General features: G+C 38.0%; 1 protein-coding gene and 1 pseudogene across 1 annotated transcript; both read left to right on the plus strand.

The window, feature by feature from the left end:
- The first annotated feature begins 1,059 nt into the window (after positions 1–1,059).
- Positions 1,060–1,479, plus strand: LOC101599528 (annotated as a pseudogene).
- Positions 1,480–7,290: 5,811 nt separating this feature from the next.
- Positions 7,291–7,701, plus strand: LOC101594227 (28S ribosomal protein S36, mitochondrial-like). The gene has a single exon (XM_004651244.2). It carries the CDS (start codon positions 7,291–7,293, stop codon positions 7,582–7,584), a length of 294 nt encoding a protein of 97 aa, XP_004651301.1. The 3' UTR covers positions 7,585–7,701.
- The last annotated feature ends 15,700 nt before the right edge of the window (positions 7,702–23,401 follow it).

A 23,401-nucleotide genomic window follows, 5' to 3' on the forward strand; every position in this document is an offset into this window, starting at 1 on the left:
AAGCTCTCAAGAACAGATTCAGCCATATGGCGGATAGAAACTCCAATCTGGAAGAGACAGTTCAAGTTTTCAAAAGTTTCAATAAGTTCAAATTTTTCTGTGAGCAGAACATGAGGGAATTGTGGAATACCCTTAAACGTCCTAACATCTGCTTCATGGGAGTACCAGAAGGGGAAGAACTTCAGACCAAAGGCATGGAGAACTTATTTAAAAAAATAATTGAAGGAAACTTCCCCACTCTCTCAAAAGAAAGGCCCATCAAGATACAAGAAGCTAACAGAACTCCAAACAGAATGGACTAAAGGAGATACTCTCCAAGACATATTGTCATTAAGACTCTAAATATTGACACCAAAGAGAAAATCCTAAAAGCAGCTAGGGAAAAACAGCACATCACTTTTAAAGGTAACCCCATCAGAATTATATCAGACTTCTCAGTGGAAACCCTGATAGCCAGAAGGGCCTGGAAGGGAACATTGCAAAGTCAAAGAACCTATGGCTTTGAACCCAAACTACTTTACCCAGCAAAAGTATCCCTCATAATAGATGGTGAAAGAAAACTTTCCATGACAAAACTCAGCTTTACAATTATATGAACACAAGCCAAACCTACAGAGAGTATTTCAGGAAATTCTCCACACAGAAGAATCAAATAATCAAACTCAAATGTCTACAAGAAGATCACAATAACCAAATTCAGAGAAGGCACAAAAAACTTCAAAGTCCATGAAAACACCAAACCACATATACCAACACAATATGTCAGGGATCAAATCAAACCTCATAGTCATTACCCTAAATATTAATGGCCTTAATTCACCCATCAAGAGACACAAGCTAACAGGATGGATCAGAAAATTAGACCCCTCAATCTGCTGTCTTTAAGAAACCCAGCTCACCACTAAAGACAGACACCTCCTCAGGGTGAAAGGATGGAAAACAATATTCCAAGCAAAGGGGAATAAGAAACAAGTAGACATATCCATATAAATATTGGATAAAATAGGGTACAGGGAGGCAGTGTCACTTCTAGTGGGAGTCAGGCCAAGTGGCCACACCATGGCTGCCTTTGCGGGTACTCCCAAGTGGCGGCTTGGAGTGGGGTTTGGTGTGGTGGTTCTGAGCTCCAGGCATTCCGATGAGACTTGGGAAGAATGTGCTCAAAGGGAAACCTGGGAAGAAGCTGCTCTTTGCCTGAAAAATGTCAGCTTTGCCTCTGTGGTAAATTCTTTTGTTGAGAAAGAGAATTTCCATTATGTCACCATATTAATGAAAGGAGAAGTAGACACAACTCATGATTCAGAACCAAAGAATGTAGAACCTGAAAAAAATGAAAGTTGGGAGTGGGTCCTTTGGGACGAATTTCCTCCACTAGACCAGCTCTTCTGAGCACTCCAGTGCTTAAAAGAGGAAGGCTACAATCCATTTAATGAAGAACTGAACCACCTAGAAGAGTACAAAGGAATCATCTCTAAGTGACCAAGAAGAGTCCTTGCTTTTTTTAAAAAAAGATAAAAATAAGATCTTGTTCATGAATGAAAATATCTACATTTCAGAACAGCTACATTTTATTCAAAAAGTTCCCTATGATTACCCATAATCATGTCTTTCAGTATAGCTAGCACACCTTAAATCCTATGGAATATGTTACTGAATATATTTTAGATACAGAATAAGAGAAATGAGGATTTTTTGCTTACTTTGCTTTCTACATTTTCCTGGTAGCTTCTGTGTAGTTAATTAATGGCTTCACTGGAATAGTATGTAATAGAATAGTAGTATGTAATAAAGGTCCAAATTCAGGTGTCATAAACCAATATCAAAAACAGCATGACTATTGTAGAATGTATCATGTTTGTTGGGTTTCATTTTCACTTTTCCTTAAGCAGAATTTTTTTTAGCACATTATGGAAATTTATGGACAATTTTCTTTTGAGACAGGTTCACATTCTAGCCCAGGCTAACCTGGAGTTCATTATGTAGTCTCAGGGTGCCCTTGAACTCATGGCAATCCTCCTACCTCTGCCTTCCAAGTTCTGGGATTAATGGTGTGTGCCATGATGCCTAGCAACACTATGACAACATATTTAATAAGAAGACAAGTCAGGCCAGTATGATGTGTTGTCCTTGTTTCTATAGAGAGCCTATACTGAAAGTAACACAAACCATCTAAGTCTGTATCCTACTATTCAAGGCCAGGTCCTCTGAACCCTTACTCTCTGTACCTAAAAGCTATATCTTTACATGCTAATGAGGAGATCACCCTATGGCGCTGCACTTTTTCTCAAAATGGAAGGGGATCTCAAAAGAGGACTCTCAAAGAGGCCAAAAGTTAATTTTTTCAGCAAACTAAAATTTGAGAAATTCAACAGTGGAAATTCTCACAGGACAGCATATGCAAGGCCTCAGCTTGTCCTCAGTAGAAGCTTAGTTTCTTTCCTCTGCTGTGTATTTTGAAAGGGCTCTAAATCAGTCTTAATATTTCTAAACATACCAGAACATGATCTAACTTTTCAGTTGTTTACAGAAAAATAAAACCATTTAATTATTGTTATTACCTATATTGAAGATTCTAATAACTACAGAGGTCTGAATCTGGACTAAAGTACAGTTATTTGCAATATATAAAGTAATGTTTGGTTTTAATTTTCAAATGATGTAATAAGAACTCTGGTCACAGGATTCTGCTGAATTACATTTGAGAAAAGGAACCTAGCTGCTTTACTATAATGCTAGTATGTTCAGGATTACATTATACAAATGTATGTAAATAAATTTAAAGATTATTAGTTTCTAATGAGGAGGCAAAAAAAAATTGGATAAAATAGATTCCAAACCAAAAATAATCAAAAAAGACAAGGAAGGCCACTTCCTACTTGCCAAGGGAATGATTCATCAAGAGGATATCACAATTGGGCTGGAGAGATGGCTTAGCGGTTAAGCGCTTGCCTGTGAAGCCTAAGGACCCTGGTTCGAGGCTCGATTCCCCAGGACCCACGTTATGCAGATGCACAAGGGGGCGCACGCGTCTGAAGTTTGTCTGCAGTGGCTGGAAGCCCTTCTCTCTCTCTCTCTCCCTCCCTCTCTCTCTCTCTCTCTCTCTCTCTCTCTCTCTCTCTCCCCCCCTCTCTCTCTCTCTCTCTCTCTGCCACTTTCTCTGTGTGTCGCTCTCAAATAAATAAAAATAAACCAAAAAAATTTAAAAAAAAAAACTACAGGCTTATTTCCCTGATGAACTTAGATGCAAAAATACTGAACAAAATCCTCTCAAACCGAATCCAACAGCACATCAAAAGCCTTATCCACTTGGATCAAGTAGGTAGGTTTTATCCCAGGAACGCAGGGATGGTTCAACATATGTAAATATGTCAATGTAATACATCACATAAATAAGCTTAAACACAAAAACCATATGATCATCTCAATAGATGCAGACAAGGCCTTTGAGAAAATACAACATCACTTCATGATCAAAACATTGGAGAGGATAGGCATGAATTGTCTATATCTCAACATAATAAAGGCTATATATATAAAGATCCTAATGCCCAAATAATACCTAATGGTGAAAAACTGAAGGAATTCCCACTGTGATCAAGAACAAGACAGGAGTGTCCACTCTCACGTCTGTTCTTCAACATAGTACTGGAAGTTCTAGCTCAAGCAATAGGACAGGAGAAAGAAATAAAAGGGATACAATTTGGAAAGGAAGAAATTGTTAGCCCTATTTACAGATGACATGATTCTATACATAAGTGACCTGAGAACCTCCATCTCAAAACTCTTAAAAGTGATTAAATCCATCAGTAAAGTAGCAGGATACAAAATCAGTGCACAAAAATCAGTAGCCTTTCTATATGCAAAAGACAAAGTTAGAGAGAAAGAAATAAGTGACAATGTTCCATTTTTCAATAGCAACAAAATAAAATAAAATACCTTGAAATTACATTAACCAAGGAGATGAAAGACCTTTACTATGAGAACATAAAAATGCTCAAAAAAGAAATTGAGGAGGACATGAGAAAAATGGAAAGACCTCCCATGCTTCTGGATAGGCAGAATTAACATTGTGAAAATGGCAATCTTACCAAAAGCAATATGTAGATTTAATGCAATTCCAATAAAAATCCCAACATCTTTCTTTACAGAGATAGAAAAAATGATCTCAAAATTCATATGGAATGGTAGAGTGCCTCGAATATCCAAGCATATCCTCAGCAAAAGAAACACCTCTGGAGACATTACCATATCTGATATAAAGCTATACTACAAAGCCATAGTAATAAAAAGAACATGGTACTGGCATAAAAACAGGAACATAGACCAATATAACAGAATCAAGGACCTGGACTTTGGTCTAGTAACTAAGCTGCTTGGTATATGACAACGTCCCTAACAATGTACACTGCAAAAAAGACAGAATCTTCAGCAAATGGTGCTGGACCAACTGGATAACTATATGCAGAAAAATAAAACTTGAACCACACATTTCATAACACAAAAAAATCAAGTCCAAATGGTTCAAACACCTCAATATAAGATAGGAAACTCAGATACTCCAGGAAGAAAAAATAGGAGGAATTTTTATGATATAGGAGTGGGAAAAGACTTCCTAAACAAAACCCTAGTACCTCATGACATTAAGAATCACTCAACCATTGGGCTCTCCAGAAGCTGACAAGCTTTTTCACAGATATACAAACAATAAGAATACCCAATAGATTTCCCACAGAATGGGAGAATATCTTTGCTGGATACACATCTGACAGAGGCCTAGTTTCTAGAATCAAGAAAGAACACAAAACCTAAACAACAAAAAGTCAAACAACCCACTCACAAAATGGGGCAGAGAATTGCACAGGGAGTTCTCAGAGGAAGAATTACAAATGGCAAACACACCCTTAAGAAAATGGTCAATATCCGTAATCATCAGGGAAATGCAAATTAAAACAACTATGAGATTCCACCTTACCTCAGTAAAGATAGCAAACACTAAAAAATCTAATAACTTGGTAGCAGAGGCCAGTAAGTTAAAAAGGAGACATAAAGGGAAGAGAAAGGAAGGGAGGAGGATACTTAATAGGTTGTTATTGTATATATGTAAGTACGATGATTGTGACGGGGAGGTAATATGATGGAAAATGGAATTTCAAAGGGGAAAGTGTGGGGGTGGGGAGGGAGGGAATTACCATGGGATAATTTTTTATAATCATGGAAAATGTTAATAAAAATTTAAAAATTAAAAAAAAAGAAATCACTAAAAAAAAAAATCTAATAACAACAAATCCTGGTGAGGTCATGGAGAAATATGAACACTTATTCAGTGTCAGTGGGAACGCAAGCTGGTACAATCACTATGGAAAGAAATATGGAGACTTCTAAAATGAATGATTATAGAGATACCAACAGACCCAGTTATTCCCTTACTGGGCATTTATCCTAAAAACTCCAAACCTCAGCTCAGAGATATTTGCTCAACTATGTTTATAACTGCTCAATTCATAATAGCTAAGAGCTTGAATCAACCCAGATGTCCATAATTATACAAATAGATAACTAATATGTTGTATATCTGTATGATGGAATTCTACACAGCAGTAAGGAAAAGTGACACAATGAAATTTGAACAAAAATGGTCAAGCAGATCATTTTCAGTGAACTCAATCAATCACAGAAAGATAATCATTCCTGAATCTGCTCATGATGCTAATATACCTAGTAAACATCTCAAGGACTGGGCAATAGGGGCAATTAAGAAAATTGATGAAGCTGAGAGCTGGTTCTTTGAAAAATTAAAAAAACATTGATAAACACTGGCCAATATTATCATGTGAAAAAAAAGAGATTTCAAATAAAAAATTAGAAATGAAAAAGGAGACATCACAATAGACATAGATGAAATTGGGAGAATCATCAGGCTTATTTCAAAAACCTCTCCTCCACAAAGCTGTATAATATGGTGAAATGGATGAGTTTCTGGAGACATAACACCTACAAAAGCTAAACTCAGAGCAGATCAATTTCCTAAAGAAACCTATCACACCCATTGAGATTGAAAAAGTAATCAAAAACCTTCCCCCAACAAAGAGTCCAGATCCAGGTATCTTCTCAGCTGAATTCTATAAAACCTCCATGGAAGAACTGAAACCAATTTTTCTCAAACTGTGCCACACAATTGGAGAACAGGGAAACCTCCCCAACTCCTTCTAGTATTACCCTAAAACCAAAACCAGGCAGAGATACCACAAAAAAGAAAATTATAGGCCTATTTTACTGATGCACTTAGATGCAAAGATCCTGAACAAAAATCCTTGCAAACTGAATCCAACAACACATCAAAAGCATTATCCACCTTGACTAAGTAGGCTACATCCCAGGAACACAGGGGTGGTTCAACATATGGAAATCTGTCAATGTAACACACAACATAAAGAAGATTAAACACAAAAACCACATGGTCATTTCAACAGATGTAGAAAAGGCCTTTGACAAAACATAACATCACTTCATGATCAAAACATTGGAGAGAATTGGCATGGATGGTTTCTATCTCAACATAATAAAGGCTGTATATGAAGCTCCTAAATCCCAAATAGTACTTAATGAAGAGAGACTGAAGGAATTCCCATTGAGAGCAGGAGCAGGACAGGGGTGTCCCTTCTCACCTCTGCTCTTCAATATAGTACTGGAAGCCCTAGCTCAAGCAATGAGACAGGAGAAAGAAATAAAAGGGATACAAATTGGAAAGGAAGAAGTTAAATTAGTTCTATTTGCAGACAACATGATTCTATACATAAGAGACCTGAAAGCCTACATCTCAAAACTCTTAAAGATAATTTACTCCTTTAGCAAAGTATCAGGATACAAAATCAATGTACAAAAATCAGTAGCCTTTCTATATGTAAAAGACAAAGAAACAGAGAAAGAAATAAGCGACATTTTCCCATTTTGATAGCAACAAAAAAATATATATGTATCTTTGAATAACATTAACCAAGGATATGAAAGACCTATACAATGAAAACATAAAAACACTCAAAAAAGAAATTGAGGAGAACTTGAGAAAATGGAAAGACCTTCCATGCTCTTGGACAGGCAGAATAAACATTGTGAAAATGGCAATCTTACCAAAGGCAATATGCAGATTTAATGCAATACCAATCAAAATCCCAACATCTTTCTTCACAGAGATAGAAAAAATGGTCTCAAAATTCATGTGGAAAGACTCCCAAAAGCTCTGCTGCTCACCTGCCCCCTGGCCCCAGAAGCTGCCCCTTCTCGAGGGTTAAGATGGCGTCCACCACCAAGGTTGTTCAGGTAGCAAAGCCACATACTCCACTGATAAAGTTCCCTAACAGAAGAGACAATCATAAACTCAGTGTCTCAGAAGCTATGAGATCAGCAGGGCTCCTGCCCCACTCTATAATCACACAGCATTCTAAAGGAAGTAAAGCCCCAGATTTGCTGATGCATCAGGGTCCACCAGACACTGCAGACGTAATCAAAACCTTACCTCAGAAATACAGAAGGAAACTCATCTCTCAAGAAGAAATGGAATTTATCCAACATGGAGGTCCAGAATGATCCTTGTGGCTGCTATTTGTCATCAGACAAAAGAATTATCTTTGCAATAAAGGACTTCCAAAAACACAAATGAAAAATTGTATATTAAGCAACCTTAATAAATAAATATTCTGCACAAAAAAGGAAATATAGAAACTCGAAGTGGATACTTGTATCACCTAATTTCTGTAACATGGTTGGCCTCTCCACAAGTTCACCTTATTATGTCCTTTGTACTTATTAAAGTTTGCACTTTTAAATGTTAAAAAAAAAATCATGTGGAAAGGCAGAAGGCCTCAGATATCCTCAGCAAAAGAAATACCTTGGGAGGCATCACTATACCTGATCTAAATGCTATAGTAATAAGAACAGCATAGTACTGGCATAAAATAGGAGTGTATACCAATGGAACAGAATCAAGGACCAGGACTTTGGGCCAAGTAACTACAGCTACTTGATATGAGACAAAGGCCCTAACAATATATACACTGGAAAAAAGACAGCATCTTCAACAAGTGGTGCTGGACAAACTAGTTAACCATATGCAGGAAATTGAAACTTGATCTCACAATGCACAAAAATAAAGTCCAAATGGTTCAAACACCTCAATTATAAGACCAGATACTTGGCTACTACTGAAAGAAAAAATAGGAGGAACTTTCCATGATCTAGGAATGGGAAAATACTTCATGAACAAAATCCCAGTAGCTCAGGATCAGTCAATGATTGGGATCTGCATGAAGCTGAAAAGTTTCTTCACAGATTAACATACAATAAGCAGAGCCAATAGATTACCCACAGAATGGGAGAAAATTTTTGCTGGCTATCCAACTGACAGAGGTCTAATTTCTGGAATCTACAAAGAACTCAAAAACCTAAACAATAAAAAGCCAAACAACCTATTCACAAAATGGGGCAAAGAACTGGACAGGCAGTTTGCTGAGGAAGAAATACAAATGTCAAACACACAGTTAATAAAATGTTCATCATCCCTAATCATCAGGAAAATGCAAATTAAAACAGCAATGAGATTCCACCTTACCCCAGTAAGAATAACAAACATTAAAAAATCCAGTGAAAATAAACGTTGGTGAGGATGTGGAGAAATAGGATCCCTCATTCACTGTTGGTGGGAATGTAAGATGGTACAACAACTTTGGAAAGCTTATTGCTAAATAGAATTCCATTGTGTAAGTGTACCACAACTTTGTTATTAATTCATCCAATGATGGGCACCTGGGTTGATTCCAGTTCTTACCTATTGTGAATTAAGCAGCTACAAATATGGTTGAGCAAATATTTATATAGTGGAGCATGGAGGCATTTAGGATAAATGTCTAGTAAGGGTCTGTTGGTAGCTCTATATTTATTCTTTGCAGAAATCTTCATATTGATGTCCATAGTGGTTGTAAAAGTTTACATTCCCACCAATAGTGAATGAGCATTTCTCTTTTCCCATCACCTTGCCAACATTTGTTATCATTTGATTTTTTAATGATTGCCATTCTTACTGGAGTAAAGCAGAATATCATTATTGTTAATTTGCATTTCCCTGATGGTTAGGGTTGTTGAACTTTTTCTTAAATGTGTGTTAGACATTTGTATTTCTTCCTCTGATGACTCCCTATTCAATTTTCTGCCCCATTTTTGGAGTGGGTTGTTTGATTTTTTTTTTTAATTGTTTAGTTTTCTGAGTTCTTTGTAGAATCTAGACATTAGGCCTCTGTCAGCGGTATTACTCGCAAAAAAAAAAAAAAAATGCCTACCATTCTGTGGGTAATCTATTAGCTCTGCTTATGGTATGTTTGTCTGTGCAAAAGCTTTTTAACCTCATTAAGTTCCACTGGTTAAGTGATTCTTTAATTTCCTAGGCTACTGGGGCTTTGTTCAGAAAGTCTTTCTAGCTGGGTGTGGTGGAGCTTGCCTTTAATTCCAGAACTTGGAAGGCAGAGGTAGGAGGATCACCATGAGTTCGAGGCCAACCTGAGACTACATAGTGAATCCAGGTCAGCCTGAGCTAGAGTGAGACCCTACCTCAGAAAAATAATAATAATAATAATGTCTTTCTACACTCCTATATTGTGGAGAGTTCATCCTATTTTTTCTTTCAGTAGGAAGGTTGTATATTGAGGTCTTTAATCCATTTGTACTTGATTTTTGTGCATGGTGAGATGAGTGGGTCTAGTCTCATTTTTCTACATATGGTTATTAAATTTGTCCAGCACCATTTGTGAAGAGGCTGTCTGTTCTCCAATCCACTTTATTGGCACCTTTGTCAAATATTAAGGAGCTGTAGTCTTTGACCTAAGGTCTGGGTCTTCAGTTCTTGTCCCATTGGTCAATGTTTCTGTTTTTATGCAAGTACCATGCTGTTTTTGTTACTATGGCTTTGTAATGTAGATCAGATATGGTGATACCTCCAGAGGTGTTTCTTTTGCTGAGGATATGCTTGGCTATCTGAGGCCTGTGCCCTTCCATATGAATTTTGAAATCACTTTTTTCTATCTCTGTGAAGAATGATGCTGAAATTTCTATTGGTATTGCATTAAATCTGCATATTGCTTTTGGTAAAATTACCATTTTTACAGAATTAATTCTACTTATCCATGAGCATAGAAGGTATTTCCATCTTTTCAAGTCCTCCTTGATTTCTTTCTTGAGTTCCCTTTTTAAATGTTTCCATTATATAGGTTTTTCACATCCTTGGTTGGTTTTATTCTAAGGTATTTAATTTTTTGTTGCTATGAAAAATGGGACAGTCTCACTGACTTATTTGTCTGTATATTTGTGTTTTGCACATAGAAAGGCTACTGATTTCTGTGTGTTGATTTTGTATCCTGCCAGTTTACTAAAGGAATTAATCCCCTTTAGAAGTTTTGAGATGGAGTCTTTTGGGTCTCTTATGTATAGGATCATGTCATCTGCAAATAAGGATAACTTTACTTCTTCCTTTCCAGTTTGTTTTCCTTTTATTTCTTTCTCCTGTATTATTTCTTGGGCCAGTTCTATGTTGAAGAGCAGTTGTGAGAGTGGGCACCCCTGTCTTGTGTCCAATCTTGTTTCCATGCCTATTCTCTCATGCATTTTGATCATGAATTGGTATTGTATTTTGCCAAAGGACTTCTCTGCATCAATTGAGATGATCATGTAGTTCTTATGGTGAAATTTATTTATGTCGTGTATTATGTTGCCTCCCTGCATCTCTGGGATGAAGCTTATTTGATTAAGGTGGGTAATACTTTGATTTGTTGTTGAATTCAGTTTGAAAGGATTTTGTTTAGTATCTTTGCATCTAAATTCATCAGGGATATAGGCCTATAGTTTTCTTTTCTTGTTGGATGTCTGTCTGGTTTTGGTATTATGGTGATACTAATTTCATAAAAGGAGTTTAGGAACATTTCTTACTCCATGACTATGCAAAATAGTTTGAGAAAAATTTTGTTTCAGTTATTCCATAAAGGCTAGACAGAATTTGGCTGAGAAGCCATCTGGTCCTGGACTTTTCTTTAAAATATTTTATTTGTATTTTTTTATATGATATAGAAAGACAAGTGGACAGAGAGAGAGAGAGAGAGAGAGAGAGAGAATGGGCATGTCAGGCCCTCCAGCCACTGCAAATGAACTCCAGATGCATGTGCCACCTTGTGCATCTGACTTACATGTGTGGGTCCTGGGGAATTGAAACAAGGTCTTTTGCCTTTGCAGGCAAATGCCTTAACTGCTAATCCATGTCTTCAGCCTCCTGGACTTTTCTTTTTGGAGAGGCTTTTGACTACCTTTTCAATCTCTACGGATTTGATAGGTTTAAGAGATTTTCTGCTCTGAATTTACTTGTGTTAGGTGGTATGTGGCTAGGAATTCCTCCATTTATTCCAGATTATCCAATTTTGTTGAGTAGAAGTTGTATAAGTATGTCCTGATGATTCTTCCAAATTCATTGATGTCTGTTGTGACCTTTCCATTTTCATTTCTCATTTTCTTAATTTGAGACTTCTCTTTTTTCACTTGATCAAATTTATTAGGGGTTTATCAATCTTGTTCATTTTTTTCAAAGAACCAGTTCTTCATTTCATTGATTCCTAAATTGTTTTCTTAGTTTTCAATTCATTAATTTCTGCTCTGATCTGGATTATTTCTTTCTGTATGGAGCTTTTTAGGCTGGATTCTTCTTGTTTTACCAATACATGTAGGTGGATATTTAGGTTATTAATTTGGGATTTCTCCATCTTTTTTTTTTTCAAATTTTTATTTATTTATTTGAGAGCAACAGACACAGAGAGAAAGACAGATAGAGGGAGAGAGAGAGAATGGGCGCGCCAGGGCTTCCAGCCTCTGCAAACGAACTCCAGACGCTTGCGCCCCCTTGTGCATCTGGCTAAAGTGGGACCTGGGGAACCGAGCCTCGAACTGGGGTCCTTAGGCTTCACAGGCAAGCGCTTAACCGCTAAGCCATCTCTCCAGCCCAATTTCTCCATCTTTTGATGAAGGCATTTACCACTATGAATTTTCCCCTTAGAACTGCCATCATATTGGCTCATAAATTTCTAAGAATTTTAAGTTTCTTTTTTGATTTCTTCCACAAGTGTCTTGTTCAGTCTCCAGGAGCTGGTTGATTTCCTGATGTGTCTCTGGATGTTAATTTCTGGCTTCAAAGCATTATGATCTGATATGATGCAGGAAGCTATTTCAATTCTCCTGAATTGATGGAGGCATGCTTTATGGCCTAATATGTGATCTGTTTTGGAGAAGGTTCTGAGGGCTGCTGAGAATGTGGATTCTATAGAATTGAGATGGAAAGTTCTGTAGATTGCCATTAGATCTAGTTGATTTAAGGTATTGCTGAGTTCCACTATTTCCCTATTGATTTTCAGCTTGGATGATATGACTATGGATGATAGTGGTATACTGAAGTCCCCAAATATGATGGTATTGGTATTTATTTCTGTTTTGTTGTCAAGTAGGTTTTGTTTTATAAACTGTAGTGCTCCTGTTTTTGATGTTTAGTTTGAAGTCTGTTTTATCAGGTATTAATATAGCAACACCTGCTTGTGTCTTATTTCCATTTGCTTTGAATATCATTTTCCATCCTTTCACCTTTACTGGTGAGGTGGGTTTCATGCAGAAAGCAGATAGAAGAGTCCATTTTTCTGATCCATCCTGTTAACTTGTATCTTTTATTTTTTTTTTATTTTTATTTTTTAATTTAATTTATTAGTTTTCTTTTCAGTAAATACAGGCAGTTTGGTACCATTATTTAGGCTCATCTGTGATCTACCCCCTCCCATTAGACCCTCCTTGTTATTGAAAATGGGTGGTGGATTGTGGAGTTAGCCCCCAGTTATTAGTATGATAAATGTCTCTGAAAATCATGACCCAACATGTAACTCTGACATTCTTTCCGCCCCCTCTTCCGCAAGATTTCCCTGAGCCATGTTGGGTTCATTTTTGGTCTGCTTCAGTGCTGAGGTGTTGGGGGCCTCTGAGGCTCTGGCTCTCTGATTTGGTAGGAGTTGATTTTTCTCTGCATTGATCTCCTTCCCCTTTGTGCTGGTATCCAGTTCACAGGAAAACAACACCCTTGCTTATTTCGCCAGTTGTCCTTAGTTTCAGTTGGGCCCCTTCTGAGGTATGTTGGGGCAGCTCTCTTCTTAGGATCTGCATCTATCTGGAAAAGAGAAGCAGATTCTCCAATGGAGAGTAAGTTAGCACCCAGAAAATTGAGATAACACTTACTTTTTTGATAGACAGTTTGATAGGTGTAGGCCCTCTTATACCCCGTGATTGATGGTAGCTTGATATTGTAGAGTGGGCTTGTGTTTGGGTATGGTTCTGACTTGTTTCCCAGCTCCAGCTAAGGGTCTAGTACCACTGAGTGGATCAGTTAGCCAAATCAAGAGCAATTGGTGAGTTAAGACCATTAATATAGGTTATAATATAATAATGTCATAATTGTGAGGTTTGATTTAATCCTTGCCATTATGAGGCGCTTTATGGGGTTTGGTGCTTTTTTGTGTTTTATACTTTTTTGAGCCTGGTCTATTTTTGGATATTGTGATCTTCTTGTTGTCTCTTCAGATTGGTTGTTTGACTCTTCTGTTTTTAATATTCCCTGAACTATTCTCAATATGGTTTGACTTTGTGTTCATATAATCATAGCATTGCCTTTTTTCATGGAAAGTTTTTCTTTCATATCTATTATGAGGGATATTTTGCTGGGTAGAGTAGCTTGGGTTGGAAGCCATAGTTTTTTAGACTTTTAAATGTTCCATTCCAGGCCCTTCTGGCTTTCAGAGTTTGCATTGAGAAATATGAGATAATTCTGATTGGATTGTCTTTGGTCTGCACTGTTTTGGGTCCTTGTGGTTCTCCCTAAACAATAGTTCACTGTGAGGGATGACCCAATGCAAGCATTAGGATTCACCAGAAACAGCTTTTGGTTTTAGGATAAAACTTTCTCTACCCTAGCAAGGTACTTCCATCAAATTATTTTTCCCTTTCTCCCTCTCTCTCTCTCTCTCTCTCTCTCTCTCTCTCTCTCTCTCTCTCTTTCTCTCTCTCTCTCTCCTTTCCTCTAAACTTTCTCACCTCTCCAAACTGCAGCCTACCTTCCTGACCAGTACTAATGATGCTTACTTTTAGTATTATTGCACACCTTTTATGATATAATTTTAATTGTCTACTATTGGCAAGTTGGTGTAGGAATAGGACACAAACAGAAGCTGATGATAAATGTATCTTCTTTCAATGTTTCTAATGCATTCCTATGATAATTGGATGGACTGATTTGAAGTTGACAAGAAAATCTGAATGGAAGTCATTTATTAAAGAAAGCTCAGCTGGTCTAAACAGCATCTCTCCAATCCTAACACAATCTGTAAATTATTCTGTCCCTGTGGCTTTGAAACATATTAAGTCTGAATCATTTGCTTTAATGTTTGTCATTCTGCCTCCAATGCAAGGTCACTCATATCACACTGTCAGGCATGTGCCTGACTATCCATTCAGTCTAACCCAGGATAGCACTTCTGCTATATATACATAGGGTCTTCTTTGTCATTTACACAGATTAAACTAACCTTAATTAAAGTAACTGATACATTGTCACATTAAGAGTCAATCTGGAGACTTCAGGTAACAATGGGATAATAGCCAAAACTTGAGTGAGTGCTCTTCAATTAATTCCTACATACAATGCATCTTCTTTGTCTTACTCTCATGTCCTCAGTGAGCTGTTAATGAGTTCATCCCAAATGAAGAAATCTCTCTAAGAGTTGCTCTAACAGAGAGTTGGGAATAAACTTTCACACTTTTATAATTGCATCTCTCAATACATGGATGGATAGATAGATAGATAGATAGATAGATAGATAGATAGATAGATAGATATTGATATATGGATATATGAGATAAATCAATAAATAGATAGAGATAGCTATATATAGAATATATTCCATCACACAGAATTTTTTATGGTTTGTCATCAATTAGTAATTAAGTTAAAATTCTAGAGAATCACCTTAAAATGACATGTAGATCTTCAGGAATAACCTGGGATTGTATCTAAGGTGAGTATCATGAGTCATCTTGTATGACAGCTACCAGAGCATATTACCACAAGGTCCCACTGCACCATACTTATTGAAGAGAACCAGCAATAGATGCCAAAGAACCTGCTCACCCTATAAGAAGCAACCATATATTTTGTCATGCAACTTAACATTATGTGTGCATTAATCAACAAATGATCATGAGAATGGACTAAATAAAACACAGAACATAAATAGCACAAATAAACTATTTGTTACCCCCTCAAATAAGTAGAATAGATATATCTAAACCTCCTCCCACCATGTTGCTCTTAGTTTAGTTAGTCTCCCTGATTTCTGTCAAGTTTTCCAGACAGTAATGGGAAAAGGATGCCTCCCAGCTTCCCAGAGCCATGGATTTCTTCTGGTATTTCTCACTTACTACTCCATAAATTCAATAAAATTGACATAACTAGCTAAAAATTAACAAGAGACACAACAGAAGTTACAGCACCTCTTGGAGACTGGACAACATGCTTTCAAATAATTAATAGGTTATGGAAGAAATCAAGAAGGAAATTGTGAATTTCCTAGAACTGAATGATAAAGAAAACACACATGCAAACGCTTATGGGACAAAATGAAGGAAGTTCTAAGAGGAAAATTCATAGCATTACATTCCTACATAACAAAGACAGAGAGAGTGAGATCTCAAATTAATAACCTAACCATCCACTTAAAGGTGTTGGAAAAACAAGAACGATCCAACCCTAAGAATTCCAGAGAGAAAGAAATAATTAAGATCAGAACAGAAACTAATGAATTTGAAACTAAGAAAACAAGAAAATTGACAAAAGAAAAGAGTTGGTTCTTTGAAAAAATAAACAAGGTTGATAAACTTCTGGCCAATCTGATCAAACAAAAAAAAAGAGAAAAGTTTCAAATTAACAAAATTAGAACTAAAAGGGAGAGGTCACAATATTCATTGAAGATATTAGAAAAGTCATGAGGACATATTTCCAAAAACCCCTATTCCACAAAATTGGATAATGCAGAAGAAATAGGTGAATTACTAGTCACATGACACCTACCAAAAACTAAATCCAGAGCAGACAATTTCCCCAAATAAACTTATTACATCCATTGAAATTGAAAATGTAATCAAAAACCTTCCCAAAATGAAAAATCCAGTACCTGATGGATTCGCAACCGAATTCTACCAAACCTTCATCAAAGAACTGAAACTACCTTTTTTCATGCTTTTTCACATAATCAAAGAACAGGAAATGTTCTTCAACCCCTTCTATGAAGCTAGCATCACCCTAATACCAAATCCAGACAAAGATACAACAAGAAAACTATAGGCAAATATCCCTGATTAACTTAAATGCAAAAATCCTGAACAAAATCCTCACAAATTCAACAGTAAAAGTATTATCCACCTTGATCAAGCAGGATTCATCCCAGGGTTGCAAGGATGGTTCAATCTATGGAAATCAATAAATGTAATATACCACACAAACAAACTTAAGCACAAGAAACCTTGATCATTTCAATGGGTGTAGTGAAGGCCATTGACAAAATACAACACCACTTCACTGCTGGATTGGAACTGCTGAGGCATCTAGCCATGTGGACTAATCAGCTACCAGGTTCCTTGTTTCCAGGTTTCTCAAGCTGACAGACTACTATTGTTGAACTGCCACAGCTGGTCCAATAAATTCCCTTATTTAAAATTTTTTCTTTGCTATTTTTGTTTCTTTATTTGGGAGAGACAGAGAGGGAAAGAAAGAGGCAGATAGAGAGAGGGAGAGAGAATGGGCATGCCAGGGCCTCCAGCCACTGCAAACAAACTCCAGACACATGGGCCCCCTTGTGCATCTGGATAATGTGGGTCCTGGGGAGTCAAGCCTCAAACCAGGGTCCTTAGGCTTCACAGGCAAGTGCTTAACCTCTAAGCCATCTCTCCAGCCCAATAAATTCCCTTTTTAATACAATTCATTCTATCAGCTCTCTTTCTCCAGAAAACTCTGGCTCATACAGATTGTGGTACCAGGTGTGTTTCTAATGAAACAGAATTTTAAGAATGGATTTCACTCATGGGCTCAGTGCTACCTGGAGTTGGCTCTCAAACTTCAGTGCTATGAAAGGCTTTACTGGTAATAAATGAGCACTTTTGCTGGTAAAAAGAGGAGTACCAATAATCCTTGGTGTGAACTATTTAAGGAACTCTGTGAAATAGATATTTTTGGCAGTCCTGAGTCACATCTTGTGAAGAGCAAGGGATTTCATCACTCTATATCTAAAACTTTTGACTATTTGTGGAAAAATAAGACAAGTAATTTTGCTGGTTGGTTGCATCTTTGGATAAATTAAGGAAAAAGTAGAAGATTAACAAGAAAAATTCCCAACTCAAAACCCACATATATGGTCTGAAGGTTTCTAAGTGTTTCCTGGGGGAGAATCTCCTGTCTAGTCATCACAGGGCTTAAAATGCAGAAACCAACCCAAGCTCTGATTATATGATAGGTTATATGATGGGTAAATGCAAAAATCAAAGTTTCTCAGTCAGAAATCAGGGAAGGAGGAACCCAACCAGGAATAAATTGGGAAATTGACTTTACAGTGATAAAACCTGGTTTGTATGTATACAGGTAGTTGCTACAGGTAGAAGGACTGAACCTTTTCCACCTAAGCATGAGACTGCCACACCGTAGCCAAGAAACTGTCAGACGACATCATTCCAAGGTATGATTTACCTGTTCTCTTGGGGTCAGACAATGGATCAGCCTTCATCTCACATGTAACCCAGACCATAATTAAAATTGTGGGGACAAACTGGAAACTTCATTATGTATATCATCCCCAGAGTTCAGGACACATAGAAAGAATGAATCAGACCCTAAAGGAGACCCTAACTAAATTAACCCTTGAAAGTGGCAGTGACTGGGTACCTCTCCTTCCCCCTTCCCCTTTTCCAAGTTCAAAACTCCTCCTATACCATGAGGATGACTCCCTTTGAAATCATGTATGCAAGACCCCACCCTTGTTGCCCAATATGAAAGCAGAAATATTAACTGAATTTGATGGTGAGAGATTTCTGTCCTCCTTACAAGCTTTATTTCAGGTATAAGAACATCTCTGGCCCCAACTGTAGCCCATCTATGAAGACACTGCCCCCCACACCCCACAGGTTCAGATCAGGAAACCTAGTACTTGTCAAAAGACATCAGAAGGAGAGGAGACTCTTGAACCCAGCTGGAAGGGGTCTTACACCATGATCCTGACCACTCCAATGGCTATCAAGGTAGATGGCATCCCAGCCTGGATACATCACTCACATGTGAAGCCTGTCAACCCCACATGCGGACCCAGATGACTACACACTGGAAGAGAAGCCAAGACTGTGGCGAGCTGTTGCCCACCCACAAGATCCACTCAAACTGAGGATCCAAAAACTCTTACCTTCTGCCGTGCCCTAGAGACCAAAAATAAAAAAAAAGAAGAAGAAGAAAGAAAAACTTTATCCACCTGATCCTTGTGATAGCCCTGTTTGGGGTTCAGACCACATCAGACGCTAACCCGCACCAAGCTGTTACTAACAAGTGGATACTTCGGGGGCTTGAGACTTCCCCATGAGACCTAAAGAGAGAAGCGCAAACTTTGATGTTAACCTGTCCGGTGAGTAACACGTTTCCTGTCATCCACTAGATCTTTGTGCCTAGCCAGTTCTATATGGAGACATCCAAGCCCAAAGAGCAGAAATTGTCCATCCTATCATGACTGACAAAATGCTATGGCAACCTGTGGAGAGGACTGCCAGGAACAAAAACTAGCAACTGTGCAATCTTATGTTTGCCCAGGGACAAATGACTATAGGACTTGTGGGGGAATGCAAAGTTTCTTTTGCTAAAAATGGGGATGTGAGACCAAAGGTCCCTGAATAAAGAATAATTGAGATCTTATCCAGATCAGTAGAACAAAAAACAGACATCACGTGGAAAGAGAAACCCCATCTCCCTCTCAATGACTAACAAGGGACAAACTAGCAGAGGATGGGAAGCAGGAAAAATATGGGGCCTAAGATTATGTGTCAGGAGGGGGTTGGGGCTCCCCTTTCAGATCCAGAAACAAGATATTCTGGGCCTCCCCCATTGCTATAGGGCCAGCAGCTCTGGCTTTGCCCATTGTAGAACCTGCAGCACTGGTCTTCATTTCAGGCACCCTCTCCCCCATGGACCCAGTCACCCCCAGATTCTGTCACCCTCAGTCACAACCACCTTTAATTTCATTGATTCTACCACTAACCTCACCAGAGAAGACTGCTGGCTCTGCTTAGACCCCAGCCCCCATATTATACTGGCTGGGCTACCACAGGAAATCTGTCAACTTCTTCAGAAAGCCCACTGAGATGCTCTTGGGAAGGTCCCTGGTTCTTACCCTTCAAGCTGTGACTGGAAAAAGGCTATGTGTGATAGGAACAGGGGGAAACTAGATAGCTTCCCTCACCTTAAGCATCTCTGCAATCATACTGTCACCACAAGTGCTAGCATGTCCTATCTTGTTCCCCTAACGGAAACTGGTTTGCACCACCGGCTTAACCCCTTGCATCCACCCACTGTTACTTCAGAATTCTAGCGTGTGCATTCTAGTAACACTGTTTTCTCAGGTTTATTAACTTCCCTTTAGCTCCTATATGGAGACAGTCCCAGACCATCACAGAGAAAAATGAGATTTTGGGGCCTCAGCAATCCTTCTCACAGTGTTGGTTGGGACTAGCATAGCTTCAGGAATTGGCACTGCTACAACAGCCTTAGTTAGGGTGGATCAGGCTTATCAGGCTCCAAGTAACCTTATAGACTCAGATCTGGCCTGCTCTTTCTACAGCAAGGAGGGCTTTGACAGGCCCTGGGAGAACAATGCTGTTTTTAAACCAACAATTCAGGCATTGTCAGAAACAGCCTAGCCATGGTCTGCAAAAAGTTGGAAGAAAGGGCCAAAATTAGACAGCAAAATCAAAACTGGTATGAATCTTTGTTTAATTGGTCACGTTGATTAACGACTTTAATTTTTGCCCTAACTGACCCCCTTATGCTTTCCCTCACCTGTCGACCTTGTATCATTAATGCTTTGGTAAAATTTGTTAAGGATGGCCTAGCCACAATACAATTAATGGTCTGAAACAACAGTACCAACCTTTGGAGCCTTTGGATACATATCAAGGATTCATGATGAGGCCTTACTCAAGGGGGGAATGAAGGGACCAAACTGATGCCATGTAAAGTTTACTCCTATTCTTCCTCATATAGACTTTTGATGTGGGAAGAATGTGGTAGTTTGAATGTGAGGCCCCTGAATCTATAAGCCTGAAATAAATCCGTTCATCCCATAAAACTGTGGTTGAATGTGACATGAAGCTATCTACTATAAAAATTTGGGACAAGAAGAGTGAGATGTTACAATGTGATGAATTTGAACATGTGAATTTTGGTATTTTGGAACTTATGTGCTGGAGAAATATGTATGGATTTTGTCCTTGTGATTGCAGAAGCCACAGTGTGTTAAGCCAAATTTTATGGGCTATTATACTGGTGAGAGTTTGAAAATACTAAATGCAGAGAGAAATGTGTTGGTTTATGAGCTTTCAAAGGGGAAGGGAAAACAGCAGAGAACTTTTTGGAATTGGGCTACTGACATAAAGATTGGCTTCATTCTGCTGCTCATGCCCAGAAAGTGGGATCAAGGTTGAATTTTAAAGTATGAACTGATGGTACTTGATGGAAGATATAGAACTGAAAGATGTGTGGTTTATCAGAGGAAAAATTCAAGTAACCTTAAAATTACTGGCACAGGGACAGGTTTTGGGTTAATGAAGCTGCTATTGGCAAGCAGATTAAAACCATAAATGTGCTTACATTGAGACAATGGGAAAAATGCCTAAAGTGATGTCCACCTGGGAAAGAATGAGTGATTACGAGTTCAAACTTTTTTGAAAGGACACAACTAAAAGAAAGGATTCTAAAAGGTAAACTGCTCTTCAAGTACACAATTTATTTTGTCCTTGTGTTAAAAGGCTGCATGGCTGCACACCTGATAATGGTTTTGGAAACATGAAAAATGCATGGAAGTTAAGTCATGAAGTGCACATGGCTCCAGGAACCACTGTTAAGATGTGGCATGTGAAACAATTCAAATAATCCCTGTGTGGCCAGTGAGGCCATTGTCTGAAGTCAAATAGGAGCCTCTGCTAAGATAAGGCATGGGAAACAGGACATTCCTGTTTTAATAGCCAAAATGGTCAATGTATGGCATTAAAGATGGACCAGAGTTTACAGTAGAGACCTGAAAATGTTTTGGTTATACTGACTGTACAAAGGCTACTGTGCTGTTAGATTCAGATGGAAGTTTTCCCTGGCTACTCAGTCTAGCTGGAGAGATGGAAATTGGAAATCTCAAGACTGTCATCACTGGTAACGGATATAGAGCTGGAACTGCAGATGTTTGCTGTTTACCTCATGGTTATTGAGTTTAAATTGATTCAGGCTCTCCTTGTTATGCCTTAATGGAAATGTTTATTCTGTGCTATTATATGTTGGAGGTATGTAACTTATTTAGATTTTATATGACTCACAGTAATGAGACAGGCTTGAATCTCCGATGAGACTTGGGAGTTTGGAACAGCCTTAAATGTGTAAAGCTTATGTGGACCACTGAATTTGAACTGAACATAATTTGCAATGTGAGATGGTTATGAGTCTATGAAGGCCAGGGGCAGAATGTGGTAATTTAAAGGTATGGCCCCATAGACTCGGGTGTTTTATTAAAATTGAGTTTGCAGCTTCAGCCCCTAGCAGGCACATTCCTGCTTCAAGTGGTGTGTCATTGAGGGCAGATCTGAATTCCAGTCCCAAGGTATGCAAAGAAGTGTCAACTCTATCAGGATACCCACTTGCTGGTTTTTAGTATTTGCTAGCTGATGATGGTGATGGCCTCTCTCTCTCTCTCTCTCTCTCTCTCTCCTTCTCCTTGGATTTATGAATGGCAGTCAGCTTCTGCTATTATTATTTCTGCCTGAAATTCCTTCCTGATAAAACTGTTGAATGTTTGTTAGTTGCAGCACTGCTACATGGAGCAACACATGAACTTTTCATACAACAAAGTTTCTAATTAATAAAAGAAAATAAAGCATCAGATACCTTTTCTAAAGGAAAACTAAGGGGAAAAAACCCTGGATTTTCACCCCTCTTCCACTGTGATCACAAGCATACAGGAAAAAACTGAAGAAGAATTTTTATTAGATGACACTGAAATTTACAAACTGTGCGAATCAACAAAACAGACTAGAAACCTTTATGAAATGATGGTAAGTATTTCATTCGAGGCACAATGTTCCACTTAATTCTGAAATACTTGCCTGATCGGCTGGTTTGCACAGGAACAGCATCTCCTGCTGGTGACTGGTGAAATTACTCTTCAACCTTAAAGCCATGGGGCTTTGGAAAGACATTTTCCACATTTAAAATAAAACAGCTGTTTTAGGTCCTATGAGGATTCTTTAGGTCCTATGAAAGTTCTTCAAGTGTCCACACAGCTAATAGTGCTTATATTACACCCTTTCTAGAGATAAAAGAGATTTGTAGGGCATGAACAGCATGATAATAAGCTCAAATCTAGTACGGTTGTAAGGCATAGATCAATGTCTTCTACTTCAACAAGACAGGGAACTCATTTAATAAGCATCTTTGGTTTACTATCAACTCTGAAATAGTTGTACTCTCAATCCTCCTATACGTTTACATACGATGTAACAAAATATTTGAGTCTACATAGTGAATTCTAGGGCAGCCAAGAAACTCTACCTCAATAAAACAAAACAACTACAACAATAAAAGATAATAAAGGAAAGGAATCTGATATTTTACCTCTAAATCCTTCAATTTCACCTCTGAAAATTAAACAATGGGGGCTGGAGAGATGGCTTAGCAGTTAAAGTGCTTAGCTACAAACCCAAAAGACCCATGTTCTGTTCCCCCAGGACCCACATAAACCAGATGCATGCATCTAGAATCCGTTTCCAATGACTGGAGGCCCTGTCATGCCAATTTCCTTTCTCTTTTTACTCTCTATTTCTCTCTTTTCCTCTTACTCTCTCTCTTTCTCTCTTTCTAAAGTAAATAAATAAAATAAAATAATTAAAAAATAAACATTTTCTGCCACAATCACACCACCAGTATATCACTTTGTAAAATAAACACCGTGAATATTTCCCAATACCTAATCTATATTGATATTTCTCTTACTGAACCCAAGTA

Source organism: Jaculus jaculus, chromosome 9 (genome assembly GCF_020740685.1).
Source record: "Jaculus jaculus isolate mJacJac1 chromosome 9, mJacJac1.mat.Y.cur, whole genome shotgun sequence".
NCBI classification, from domain to species: Eukaryota; Metazoa; Chordata; class Mammalia; order Rodentia; family Dipodidae; genus Jaculus; species Jaculus jaculus.

Coding starts and splice junctions, on each gene's coding strand:
- LOC101594227 (XM_004651244.2), top strand. CDS start 7,291: ATGGCGTCCACCACCAAGGTTGTTCAGGTAGCAAAGCCACATACTCCA.